The sequence below is a fragment of the Leptonotus elevatus genome, chromosome 9 (genome assembly GCF_054856555.1).
Source record: "Leptonotus elevatus isolate MCC_2025b chromosome 9, RoL_Lele_1.0, whole genome shotgun sequence".
Lineage (NCBI taxonomy): Eukaryota > Metazoa > Chordata > Actinopteri > Syngnathiformes > Syngnathidae > Leptonotus > Leptonotus elevatus.
In genome coordinates, this window is record NC_141247.1 from 8,275,935 (window position 1) to 8,290,049 (window position 14,115).

At 38.9% G+C, this 14,115-nt stretch overlaps 1 protein-coding gene across 7 annotated transcripts in view; it reads left to right on the forward strand.

The window, feature by feature from the left end:
- Positions 1–645: 645 nt before the first annotated feature.
- Positions 646–14,115, forward strand: part of LOC147168272 (bromodomain-containing protein 8-like) — a 50,913-nt gene continuing 37,443 nt past the window's right edge. For 6 of the 7 annotated variants that reach the window (XM_086085663.1, XM_086085658.1, XM_086085661.1 and 3 more), the window contains exons 1-17: positions 646–693; positions 1,657–1,753; positions 1,872–1,941; positions 2,040–2,089; positions 2,193–2,315; positions 2,404–2,484; positions 2,574–2,638; positions 4,027–4,190; positions 5,776–5,967; positions 6,747–6,843; positions 7,136–7,278; positions 8,583–9,015; positions 9,103–9,140; positions 9,494–9,693; positions 9,784–9,876; positions 9,998–10,066; positions 10,190–10,475. In XM_086085663.1, the coding sequence (XP_085941789.1) occupies positions 675–693; positions 1,657–1,753; positions 1,872–1,941; positions 2,040–2,089; positions 2,193–2,315; positions 2,404–2,484; positions 2,574–2,638; positions 4,027–4,190; positions 5,776–5,967; positions 6,747–6,843; positions 7,136–7,278; positions 8,583–9,015; positions 9,103–9,140; positions 9,494–9,693; positions 9,784–9,876; positions 9,998–10,066; positions 10,190–10,475 (2,220 nt within the window). In that variant the 5' untranslated portion in view covers positions 646–674. Of the gene's footprint in view, positions 694–1,656; positions 1,754–1,871; positions 1,942–2,039; positions 2,090–2,192; positions 2,316–2,403; positions 2,485–2,573; positions 2,639–4,026; positions 4,191–5,775; positions 5,968–6,746; positions 6,844–7,135; positions 7,279–8,582; positions 9,016–9,102; positions 9,141–9,493; positions 9,694–9,783; positions 9,877–9,997; positions 10,067–10,189; positions 10,476–13,275; positions 13,321–14,115 lie in introns of all 7 variants that reach the window. The other variant, XM_086085660.1, reaches the window with a different exon arrangement.

Below are 14,115 nucleotides of genomic sequence, written 5' to 3' on the forward strand. Positions count from 1 at the left end.
ACCAGTGAAGGGACATTGTGATTGTCTAGGAATGTTGTAGAAGTGATCGTTTAAAAATGTAAAAAAAAAAGTTTTGTCGAAATTAGGTGTTGTTTACTAATACTTAAGTTTCCTAATTATTGTAAGAAATCATTTTACATAATCGGTGTCATGCGACAAATACATAGAAGCATGTAGGTAATTTGAATGCATTTGTTATTTCAGAACTGGTATTCATGAAGTAGCTCTCAGTTTCAAAAAGACTGTTGACCCCTGATTTAGATTAGGGTCTACAACCAACCATACTTGTACCAAGATAATAAAGTTCATTATGGTGCATGCTGAGTTTGAAACTTATAAAGTGGAATGTTTCAATTGGTTCAGTGGTTATCTTAGCATCAGCATTAAAAAAAAGATAATGCCTCTCTTTCACTCATTAGTCACCCATTCACACTATTTGGGAAATAGAGAGGCACTAAATACAACGTATGTAACTTTTATTTCCAGTGTAAAATAGTTGATACATCTATGTTCTAACAAATAGTTTTTCACACATTCAATATGGGAGCGACGTTTACGTACGATTATTCAAGAATATTTGTTTACTTTATGTCTAGGGTACATTCGCTGATACTATTTGTGCAACACTGAAAATCGTCCGGCGGAAGTTGGGACCTTGGCCTTGTTACAAAGAAATGGCGAGCGGGATAGGCAGTGAGTATTGTTTTTTTTTCTCCCCCTTTCCGTGGTGTGTTTCTTTGTAGTCTAAAGCACAAACATAGGGAGATTATACTCCAAACCTGGTTATTTAGCTAAATTTGTTTGAAAATAGGACTTGAATCTTCTTAAAGAAACGTAAAATCGCGTAGCTGTTTGTGTCTCACCATAGTGTTCCCCCGTAATAACAGTGCTAAACTAACGTAGATTATCCGTTTATTATCGTATGTTGTTTTGACTATTGTTTCTGCAGTTTCTCTTTCCAATCTTCTTCAATCGGTTGTTGTAACTCCTGTGATTACATTACAAGCAATGTGGTCAGATTTAAACGGTATGTAAACTAGTAACAGTTAGGCTAGTCACCCAAAATAAACTGGAAAATTAGTACATCTACTTAGTGCTCACCATACTTATGTTACGTTTACTTTTCAGTTTATATTACATACATACTGAATCTTTTGGTGCGTAGTCCGCAACGGCATTTTAATGTAAATAAACCCAAAACAACAACAATTCACGTAAATGGGTCTGAGTGTCTGTTGTAATAATGATAATGATGATAATAATAATAATACATTAACAGTCGCCAACTCACCATATAGTATTTAATAATAATAATAATAATTTATTATTTTTATTGTTATTATTACTATGAAAGAGTTTGTATCTCAGTTCTGGTTTTGTAAATGGATTTTTTTTCTTCCCACAATTAACTTTATATATCTTATTTCTTGCTCACTGCTAACTCTTTCATCTTTTTGTGAATATAAATATATTCACAAATTGTTTTGTTGTCGTTATTGTTGTTGTTATTGCTATTATTAGTATAATTATTATTTCATCATACAAATTTGAGAATATTTGTTCAGATTTTTTTGGGATGTCAGTATGATTAGATCAATTGATAAAAAAGCTTCTGAATATTTTATTGACCCTCACTGCGTCTCTACTTTTTACTAGAACATAAGATTCTGAATGTGGGGCCAACAGAGCCATGGTCACTCAGGGAGAAACTATGCCTCGCATCCTCTGTTATGAGGAGTGGTGACCAAAACTGGTAAATAGACAATTTAATATTCCTCTTCTCTGTGTAAAGGATTTCTAACCCTTAACATAATATCGCTTTGTATGGCTTTCTTAAATTGAAGTGAATTTTCCTCTTTTGATACTTGTAGGGTATCTGTAAGTAGAGCCATCAAACCTTTTTCTGAGCCTGGTCGACCACCTGACTGGTTCTCACAGAAGGTAAGAAATAGACCCTGGCCGTTTTCTATTGCGCAGGTAGCATTGATTGATGTCCTCAATATCAGCGATTATTATTTAATCATCTCTTAACGTTTCAGCACTGTGCCTCACAATACTCTGAGCTGCTGGAAGCCACCGAAGCCCCGAAGTCAGTACAAAAAAACCCCCACAACAGACAAAATGCCAAAGCAGTGATTAGTTGTCGCTTTTGCCACATTTGTAAATTGCGTTAAACTCGACTTGTGTTCTAGACGTAAGCGTGGTGAGAAGGGCGAGGTGGTTGAGACCATTGAAGATGTAATTGTTCGTAGACTGACTACTGAGAGGATAGAGGAGCTGAAAAAACTACTACGAGACACGCAAGAACAGTACAGGTACAGCTACGATCTTTAAAGGAATCTTTAAGGATTCATGATGCAACCTGCACACCGCTCACCTTACCTGTGATTTCTGTCTGTGCAGGAAGTTGAAAAAGGAAGTGGAACTGATACAGACAGGTCACATGGACCCCCAGCTGAAAGAACTGTGGGCAGAGATAACATTGTAAGATTTGTTTTGTTTCTTTCATTTGTCAAAGCATCCACGTCATAAAACCCCCCCCAAAAAACATGTCGTTCAATTTCCTATGACAGAAAGAAGAAGCAGGATGAGGAGGAAGCAGAGCGGAAAAGGAAAGCAACAGAAATGGCATACCAAGGTGAGACATGTCAAATACTGATTTCAGAATTAATCTTTTGCAAATTCCTGAATTATAACTAGACAAATCCATGAAGTTAAAATTAAAGTGTACACTTTCAACTTCAATTTCCCAAAATATTTCTTTAAAGTGTTTGAGAACTGAAAATATTTACAGTTGACTGATTGTACCTCCACAAAGGAAATGAGTTCTGTCCATTATGCGGGGCATCTGTCGATCAAATCCTTTCATTGCCGATCACAAAAAAGTAGCTCGTACTTTGCAGTCTGCAGCCAACTAAAGACCAGCCTGTGTGCAGTGTAGCACAATCAAAACAAAAAAATTATCAATATCTAAATGTAGTTCGATCAGAATCTTTTTAAGGCGCTTGGAAGCGCAGTTCCTAAACGTCTCAAGTAATTCCTTTCCAAAACTCATTACAATCTTCCAAATTAATGCACAGCACCCTTAGCTGATATATTATACAAGCAACCATATCAACTGAACACAGTCACCTTTTCTGATAAGTAAATGTGAAGATTTAATCATTTACTTTATTTGGTGATTACAACACTTTTGATGGCTGAAAAAAGGAAGCGGCACAAATAGTTAACTCTAAGATTTCAGTCAACTTGCATACGAGAGGGATGAAAACAACAAAATACTGACAAATGCAAACTGAGCTGTTCACCTTTGAAGTTTCGAATGATACCCTGCTATAATTCATCAAGCATAAGAATGACACACATCTATTTCCTTACATCTCATGAATTATTTGGTTGTTGTTGTTGAAGTCTGTAAATTGGAGTGTGGAAATAGTTTGGAATTTTGAATTCTCAAATGTGTAGAAACCCTGAAAATCTTGCTTTCGACTCTCCCATTAGCCATCTCGTCATAAGCCACTCATTTGTCCCCTGGATGTCCGTTTTGCAGCAAAACACTTTTTTTTTTAATCCGGCCTAAACAGTTTGATAATGTCTGATGAGGTACACTTTTAGTCATTCAGCAATGCATATACTTAGAATATAGTATAATATAAATATATCACAGACGTCGGGCCAAAATGATCGAAATGTCACAATTTGCTAAAGTTCTTTTTCCCCCCTTAAAAAATCTATACTTTTGGTCAGTCCACATGTTGGTGTCATTTTTATGAATTATTGACGGATCGAAAGTGTGGAAAATGGCTTGGTCTTTTTGATGATACAATGTTAATGATTGAACAAACATGCCGTTTTGGGGTTCTCCTGAAAAATCATGATTTTGGAGGTACGGTACATGGTTTAGGTCTGATGCCAGTGATATACTGTATGAACGTGTTCATAAATAATATAGTCATCATCTTAAAGAGAGAAAGAATGTTCAGTTAATGAATAATATATTATTAGCTAATTGTCTTTGTCTTTCAGCTCGTCAGGCAATTAAAAACACACCCAAGCGTCTGCCCAGTGTCACTGTTCGATCCCCTTTGGGGGCCAGTCCCACTAGCCTGGAGTCGCAGACCGACGCCTCAGCCCCCACACCACCCTCCGAACCTGCAGGCATTGTCTCAGATGACCCCGGCGCCCACTCTGTAAGTACAACAGGCTTGTCTCTGTTCTGTAAGTACTCGTCAAACACAATCCTTTTTGCTCTAATTTGTTTGTATTATGTACCCTCAAATATTAGCAATTAGCTTTTAGGGATAGACCGATAATCGGCCCGGCAGATAATCGGCGCTGATATTCAGCATTTTATGAATATCGGCATCTGCCTCTTTTTTTGTTTTGATGGCTGATATATTAAAAACTGTTATTTTTGCTTCGATGGGCGCTTTTCTCCGCCGTCTGCTTTGAGTCAGCGGCTGTTGACTCCCTGCAGCATTGGGCCGCCCACAGCACCATCTGATTGGTTGCTCGTGCTAACCTAATAGCCATTTTTTAGCGGCTATTTGGGAGTTATCCCGGCGTTAGCGTGTGGGTGAATAGTCCGCGAGCTAACAGTTTGCCCGCAAATTAGTGGGCGTTGGCATTATAGTTGATGCAAAAACTGATGGCAAACAAAAAACCTTCAACGTTTAATGTTGCAAATCACAAAAGATAATAAACATGTTCTTGAAGGCATTTAAACCGTCAAGTGCTGGAGTTTTTATTATTATTTTATGATTTAAAATGTTGGCACACTTTTTTTTTTCAACTATCAACTATCAGTTATCGGCCTCCCTGACTACCGATAACCGGTATCGGCCCTGAAAAAAGCATATCACTCTATCTCTATTAGCTTTCCTATTTCCAGATTATATTGGAGCCAATTCGCCCTTCGCTGAAAAACTCAGTTATTTGTCATTTTTGTGCTTAGTCCATTGCTCTTTCTAATATAGAAGTAGTACTTTGGCGCCATTCAGTGGCATCTTTGTGCTAAGGAAGTAGGTGAAGGAGCTACATTAGCCAGACTTAAACCCTGGTTTGTTGCAATTTTATTGCACATCCAAAGGTAATTAAGTGGGAGGCGGCATCAATTTTCACAATAGGGCTCAGTCCTCATTCTCTCCAAATAGCTGGAGTTGACTCTTTTTCAAAACAATGGTTCCCCCCAAAACAACATTCCATGTCCACCTAGTGTCATCATAAAACCTTTATTAAAGGACTTATTATGTCAAGATTATTTTGAATGATGTCAAAATTGTCTTTTCAGAAAATATATTTTAAAAAATGTTAGGTTGTTTGAGTTTCCAAACGCCACTTTGTTCAACCTCTTCTCATTAAAACTTATAGAGCTATCATAAACCGTTACACACTAACATCAATATAACAGCATCCCAAAATTATGCTCAATTGCTAATTCAACATCCTAAAGAAAACTATTAAATTGTCATTGCGTGCTCTGAGTGAATGTGATCAACTCAGTGTGGCTCGGCCCTCACAGACTTGGCATTTCCTCGTTACGATCGTTTGGCCTTATCCGTTTTGTTTACATAGTAACTGTTTGTGTGAGTCCATTTTTTAATGACAGTTAAACTTAACCATGTGGGAATCCTATCTCAAAAGCTCTAAGGTGTATCAGTACCTACACATTACTAGTTGTTAGCATGTTAGCTTTGTTATTGATCTGCCATTGTTGCCTTTTACAGTTTACAGTTTACTGCTGTCCGCTCATTTCATTTTCTGATGCTGTTCCAGGTCCAAGGTGTAGGTTTTTTTCTCCCAGTGACAGACGCTCCAGGCCCAGGACTCAAAGATGGAGGCCTTGCTGCTCTTGTCGAGGACTCTTCACAAAAGAGGCTCCTGCCTCAAAAAGCTACACCCCCACCCTCTCCTCTCCTGTCGGAACTGCTGAAAAAAGGCAACCACATCTCGGCCAGCCCCCGCCTTGTGAGAGCCAGCATAGCCTGAATTTAACAATTCAACAAGCTATTAAGTCACATAATTCATGAAGCAAAGTTATATCCGCAGCAATTTTAGCATAATTTATCATTATTAGTGCGTAAGGTTTATGGATTGCAGTTAAATGACATTGTAGGCAGCAGATGTTTCTCTTAAAATCTATATATATATATATATATATATATATATATATATATATATATATATATATATATATATATATATTGTCAGGATATAGTGTATTTGTTATCCTGTGATAGATGTTGCTGTATAATAAAGTTAGACCACAACAATAATGCCAGAACTGTCTGAGGGTCTTGTTGCACAGAGAAGAATGCAGCATGCCTTGTCAGCATTTGTTTCTGTTGATTTTTCTAAAAAGCCTTAGTTTATTTTCCAAAATGAATCCCCTAATTATCCTTTATACTTAGCCATCTTTAAGTTCTTAACAGTGATTAAAACAGGTTTTTTTCACTTGTGCCAAACTTGCTGTCAAAACAAATGTATGGTTGTCGTATAGTTATTTTCTTCTTGAGTATGCCTAATTTGAAATCATTTGCATCAATGAATGCTACATGTGAGCTGCAATTTTTTTTTTTACAATATATTATTGATCCCATGTCGACCGCTCGCATGTAGTGAATGAAGTCTTAGGGGGTGGGGGTCTTTACAAACCTGCAAATTCCTTATGTTGGTTAATGCTGAGGGTGCCCTGGTTTATTAAACTACTTTTATGACAAGAACATCAAACAATTGTGCTCTTACAGGTTTCTGACGGAGACTCCTCAGCAAGCCTTAGCAATGGAATACAGACTGCTGCTGTTGTCACCACCCCGTTACCACCTGGCCATGATGTCATGACAGGTAAATGTTGTCATTGTAACATAAAGTAAGTTTTGGTTGTTTTATATTGATGTTTTGTGTTATTGAAACTTTTAATCCCAAAAACCCACATAGCTTGTTGATTCTTCAGTTTCATTTGGCAGATTTGATAGTTTTTTTGTTGTTGTTGTTACCAGCAACTACCTCTTTTGTGATTGCTAAGCTAACGGGAAGGGCTCTTTATCAATGTTCTGAATGGGAGAAGGTCTGTGACCTACTGATTTCCCTTGTGGCAGCAACAATTTTAACGTTTGCTCTCAATTTTTGGTTGTAGTGGGGGGAGTTGAAGCTGCAGTGAAGGCAGAGCTTGGTGAAGAGACAGGATTAGTAGAAGAGGACCTTGTCGCTGTGTCTTACATGGGAGACGAACTAGATCTGGAAACAGTGGGCGACATCATTGCCATCATTGAGGAAAAGGTACACACTTAGTCGAGTAAAACTGTTACCTTTTATTTATTTATTTAAATATGTTGGTCTTCAGTTCTGTCTTTGAATCACATGCATTTTGCATGTGCTTGACATGTCAATATTGGGTGGTATATTTTCAAATATTTTCATGCTCATTGAAAAGACAAATGAAAAGTTTTCATTTGAGCTTTATTTGAACAGCAGGTGGCAGTAGTGTGCAATACAGGCAGAGCTCAGTTCATTGCAGCATAGGTCGCAGGCAGGGACCAGATTAAAAAGGTTATGGTCAACAAGCCATTCACTTTCTATAGCGCTTGTCCTCATTAGGGTCAGGGGGTCAGCTTTCTTTGGACAAGAGGCAGTGTACACTCTTGACGATCAAATATTAGTAAACAAGAAATAATAATAATAATAATAATAATCGGCTTCACAAAAAGGATGGATTAGGTCAATTGCATGTACGTACATTTCAAGTGAGACATAATATACAATATGACGATATTATGTTCACTGAATACATGAAAAACTTGCACTTGCCGTAGGGATGCACGATATTGGCGGCCGATAGTTATCTGCAATCATCGACCAATTTGACGTCACACAGATAAACCAGATAATAAAGAAATCCACTGATAATAATAGGCATGTTACGTTGGTCCATCTGTTGTGGTTGTGGCTCAAGTTGTGCCCAACTCCTCAACCCCTCCCCTCTCCTATGTTAGTGTCACATATTTGTGACGTCATAAGGCGCGTAACCTCGTGTTCACCAATGATGCATCATGGCAGTTGCTAGTGTGGACTTTCTTTACTGTCCTGTTATGGAAAATAACTACTTAACACATATTAGTAACGTAGCAAGTTTGTACTGTATTGTGGACACCTGCATTTTCTTTAACAATGAGCTTTTCACTTCTTGTACATAAAGCAATATCGAAGTGACCTTGACTGATAAGCCTACTTGGAACGGACTGCTTGCTTTCCTGTCTAGCTGACCCTCCCTTTTTCCTCCCAAAACCTAACCAGGCTACATACAAATCTTCCCATGATAATTTACTGCGCACACTCTCGCAGATCACTTCTTGTAGACTAGATTTTTCCATCAAAAATTGATCTTTAAAAATCGATTTAGCTGCATATTGAATCAATACGAGAATTGTGCGCTGTAATATCGCAATATATTGCAGAATCGATTTTTTTTTTTAAACTTGTACAAAAGCCAGCAGTATGCGCCACTACCAGTACATCCACTGTACAGTATAAGGCAACTAATCAGATGAAGCGTACTGAGAAGTCATGTTTGCTCTGCTTCCTAGGTGGATGATTCAGTGGAAGTTTTGGATGCAGCAGCAGTGGAAGCAGCACTGTCTCTGTGTGAAGAGGCGGTCTCTGAAGGACACACCCTGCCAGGCCCCTGGGAAACTCAGGAAATCAAGGAATCGGACCAAACATCCGCTGACTCGGAGCACATACAGGAGCCTTGTGATATGGCGACACTTTCTGCCTCCACCCCTGTCAGCCCAGATGCCCCAAATCAACCAGAAACTACGAGCACAGAGGAACAGGTCAAGGAGAACTGTGAGCCAACTGTGACTGAAAGTGATATCACTTTGTGTGCCACCTCGCAAGATGTCGCTGCTGGAAGTGACCCTACAGAAGAGGAGCCCGCAGGCAAGGAGGACACAAATGCAGTAGTGAAGACTGAAGTAGAGGAGTGGAACCAGCCAGAAGCGAACCCACCATGCCTAGGTGAACTAACAAACACACAGATCTTGATGTGCCTGTTTAAAAAAAAAAAAAAAACAATAATAATAACAGTAATTTTTTGACCCACAGATTCCGAAGACAGTTCTGTATCTGGCAGAGAGTCCAAGGTAATAGCATTTTTCAAAAGCTTTCATAATTACACTCACCATGCGCGCAACTATTTAGCAAGTGAGTATTTTGATTATATCATCATTATGCATAAACTTACTAGTAACTAGTAATTGCATTTATTAAGCATATCAGGGGGTGGGGGTGGCTTGAGGAGATCAACACCCTATATCAAGGTGTGAGTAATTATTAGGCAGCTATTTCCCCCTCATGCAAAATGGGCCAACAAGAGATTTAAAAAGTCAGAGGGCAGCATGAATATGATGATATGGTCAAAATACTTACTTGCCTAATCATTGTGCACATATTGTTTGCTGCTGTTGACCCAATTGCTGCATGTACTTGAAATCAGGAGGTGAAAGAGGAGGAAGCAGGGAGCGAGTGTGATCCTGAAGAAGGAATGGAGCTGAAAGAGGACTGCGGAGAGGGTGAGGGTCCCTATTTGTCCGAAGTGGAGCGGGCAGCCAGTGAGAGCGAAGATGGTTATGGGCCGCCCTCTCAACGCTACACAGCCGATTCACTGGCCAGCAGCCCTGCCTCTTCTTCCCAATTGTGAGTAGCCACCTGCTCATCTTTCTGTAGCCATACTTCCATAATTATTTTTTTTTTTTTCACTTTCTTCCCGTTCTCTCTTCTCACCAGATCTACATGTGGTGAGGACCAAGAGGCTGTGCAGGCCCAGAAAATTTGGAAGAAAGCCATAATGCTGGTGTGGAGAGCTGCGGCTAACCACAGGTGGTGCTCTACAGCTTTGCATCAACCCAGAAAACAAATCAATACTGTCCAATATAATTATGCTCATTTTGCAGAGTGCTACCTCCAAAGCTCAACTCTATTTGTTTAACCCCTATCTCAGGTATGCCAGCGTCTTCCTGCAACCTGTGTCAGATGACATCGCCCCTGGTTACCACAGCATTGTACACAGGTGAGATCAGTGTTCATGCAGTACGTATCTAGAAATTCTCAAATGCACCTTGATCTTTTTTAATGATAGACACACAAAAAAAAAAAAAGTACAACAAATTTGCCAAAACGCACACTGTTACAGACCAATGGACCTATCGGCAATTAAGAAGAACATCGAATCAGGCGTGATCCGTACGACAGCAGAATTCCAGCGGGACATCATGCTGATGTTCCAGAATGCTGTCATGTACAACTCGTCAGACCACGACGTCTATCACATGGCCCTGGAGATGCAGCGTGATGTTCTGGAGCACGTCCAGCAGTTCCTGGCCACGCAGCTCATTATGCAGACCTCCGAGAGCGCAATCTCCGCCAAGAGCCTCCGTGGCAGGGAGGGAAATCGCAAGCCAGGCGAGCCAGCTGAGAAGGTGGGTTGAGAAACTTTAAATGAGGGGAAAATGACATTGTGATGTGTTGTATGTTTGCTTGATTGAATTTGGACAATACATTTTTTTCAGGTCTACAGAGAATAAAATGTTTCAGATTAAACGAATAACTAAATGGCAACCGTATATACAAGTATGCTTTGACGGCGCTTTAATTGGGTTCTAATGCAGTGGTCCCTAACCTGGGTTTGATGAGTCAGCTCAGGGGTTCGGCGGAGCTCAAGACACACACCGAATCAAATGATTTGCGATGACTTGCCTCGATTGGCCATTATTGGCTGCAGGTGATCATGTTACGTTGCTTGGCCAATCTGTGCTCCAGGGAATTCGGTGTGCTTAGTAGTCGACTTGTGACTATTGTGATGGTATTTTCGTGTATTTTTTATTTGAATTCCTTCATATCAAATCAAACTTTATTTATATAGCACTTTTCATACATTGAATGCAACTCAAGGTACTATACTACTAAGTATGTCGACTAAAAAATAATGCATAAAGGAATATATGGTGTTCCACAGGGCTCAATTCTGGGGCTGCTGCTGATTTAATTGCTTCTGCTGTCCTGCGTTCCTTTTTAAGAAAACGGTGGTAGTTGTTTTAAAGTGCTCTATAATTATTGAGTTGAGTTAAGTGATGGGAGTCAGCGTCCTAACTGCATGGTTTGCAATGCCAAGTAGAGCCATTCTAGTCCAGCACAACGAGCTATCTAGCAAAACTAAGGGAGCCCTTAAGTTGATTTGGTGAAGATAGCCAAATTTGATTAAAAGGCTGCTCTCCCTGTTTATTTTGTTTACCAGTAAACCCAATACCTTGAATTTGGAATTTCATTGTATTTTCAACAAAGAAGTATTCAGTGAATGTGTATAGGAGAGACTGGTGGGGTTCAGTACCTGAGAAGCACTGCTCTAATGAGATTTACCCGGCCCTCATTGCGGTTTCACAGTCCCGCTCTTTTGCAATTGTTTTGGAATGTAACCCCTGTGTTGGAGGGGGATTTACTGTAGTTTACCCTGAGCATTGATATGTACTTTATTGGAACACATTCATGAGTTGGCATGTCCAAGGTCTTGTAAAATGGTTATAATGATTCTAGATTATGTCATAAATCTTAGGGACCTGTGTAACGCTACTCCTTAAATGTGTTAATCTTGCAGCTAAATACAAAATTCAACTGCCTCAGATTATAATTTAACACTTTTCCTTCTGGTGCGAATGTGTCTTCAACTACATCTATGTCTTGCGTTAGAAATACACTGCACAACCACACGTATTCCTATGGTTGTCAATCGTCTTCTTCTTTTCCAACAAATCCAAATGGAAAAACAAAAACATACAATTTACAGTATTTTCCCCAGTAAGTCATATTGTGACATCTTTGATTTTCTATTGTTAACATTGTTATTAAGAAAAACACACATGCTTTAGAACACTCTCTTGACACAGACGGGAAACCTGAGACATTGTCTTGACTCATGATGTGCCGGACTGTATCTATCCTCCCTGCTCCCCCTTAAGTGCTGTGGTGCAATAATTCCTGGCAATTCCTGCATCAGGCTTCACTTCTCCTCACTAACGTCTGTCTGTCTGTCTGTCTGTGTGTACATATGTGTCTGCCTGCCACTTGACTCTTGATGTTTTGTCACTTGCTGTTGTTACATGAATGCCCAATGAATGAATGAATGATCAATAAGTTCTTATTAGCCTTATGAAAGACCAGTAAATGTTCCAAGTTCCATTCCAATTGTCTATCCATCCAAATTCTATATTGAAAACCAAACATGAACAATCTGTTAACCTGTAATCAATTAAGAAACTTCAGTCAAATGCCCGTTCCAAGTACTTCATGTGAAGCTTGTTGTCATGTTGAGTTGTCATTGTGCTGGAGTTGTTCCGTATACATATTCAAGCCGGCAAATCCAATTAAATGGTAAAAAAAAATTGTCATGAGAAGGCTGGGTTTGCCTTTTCTTGCTTAAATGTCTATCTACTGTGTAGTAGTGTAATTTACGTTTAGCAGATGTCTATAGATATCTATACAGTAAATGTCATTTGCTTAACATTGATCAACTAACACGAATGCTATCCAATACAACATCCGATATTATACTTTAAAAAGATCATGCTCAGTTTTGATTGACATCATCTGAGAGCTGTTAATTTCGCTGTGTTTTCTAATATTTTGGTTACCTCAATTACATGAGTCAAATATATTCGGAATGGCTTTCAGTATTGTGCAGTGCAGTTACCCACCGCAGACAATAATGACGCTGGTTTCGAGTGGCATCTTCATACCTACAAAATCATCACTTTTCAGGAAGAAATGGCACGACTGTTAAACATAAACATTGCCTCATCAAAGAGAGAAAGCCATTCGCAACACTTCAGATAGGTCAATAATTTGTAAACACACACACATGTGTGGACTGACCAATATTATAGATTTGTGGTGCTAAATTTTGACACAGGAGTTTTGGCCCGGGTGTCAGCGACGAGCAAATTATCAAGTGAATACCTCTGTGACAGTGTCGGCCACAACAAAACCTAAATCTCTTTATAAAATTACTGATACGTCTGTATGTGTTGAATACCATCATATTGTACACGTTCCTGCCTATTCGTTTGAGTGTGTGCGTGTTTTTGTTTGGGCGTCGGTCTTTCCACTTGCTTACGCATTTGATGTAAACTTCAATGATGCTTGCTTTCTCACACGTGTACACGTTTGTGCTGTGTGTGCGTGTGTATGTGTGTTCTCCTTCTCACCTCAATGTGTGTCCTTCTGCAGGACATGGTCCCAATGGCCTCTCCTGCTTTCCTTCTCTCTCTCTTTGTAAGTATGCAGGTTATTAATCAGATCTCACCAGAAGCAGGCCCCGGTCCGCACACGCTTTTTGTCATCACAACCACCTCATCAGTTCTTCTCGTCTTCTCTTTTCAGTTTGACATTTTTGGCATGATAGAAGTTTACTGAGCATAATATAGAAGCTAGTCAAAGTTGGGGTAGGCGGGGATAGGGTTATAGTATAGTTATAGTAAATACTCTTACAAATGGACATTTCTGTTTTTAATGGTCCTGAAAAGTGCTCCATTGTGGGATTGCAGCAGCAGAGTGAAGAGCAGCCGCATGCAATAAAGTTGATTATCTTCAAAATAAGACATCTGCAAAAATTGAGCAACATTTTTGTCGATTTTTTGACATTATTGGACCGATGAAATTAGTGAATCATATAAAATTTATGTACATTTTAAATAATGTCCTGTTTATGAATAAAAAGATAGAAATTATAATAAATGTAAAAAAAAAAAACATTGCTGGTGTTGGACCAAATCCTTGTACCTCCACAATGGTTACTTTTCAGGAGACACCAAAAACTTTAAAAATAAAATTTAAAAAAAGCAAAATTGTGACTTAGGAGGTGATTTGTTGATTAATCAGATGATTATTTTTTTTGTGTGCCAGTGTAAGAAACGCACAAATTAATTATGACTGAGTTACTGGTTTGGTATGTAACATGTCAGAAAATAAGCCAAAATGTTCATCGTTGGTTTCCAAAGTAAAAGCAGATGTTAGGATTGTTTATTTTTTATTTTTTGCATTTTTTATTTTGATTCAACACAAAGATCA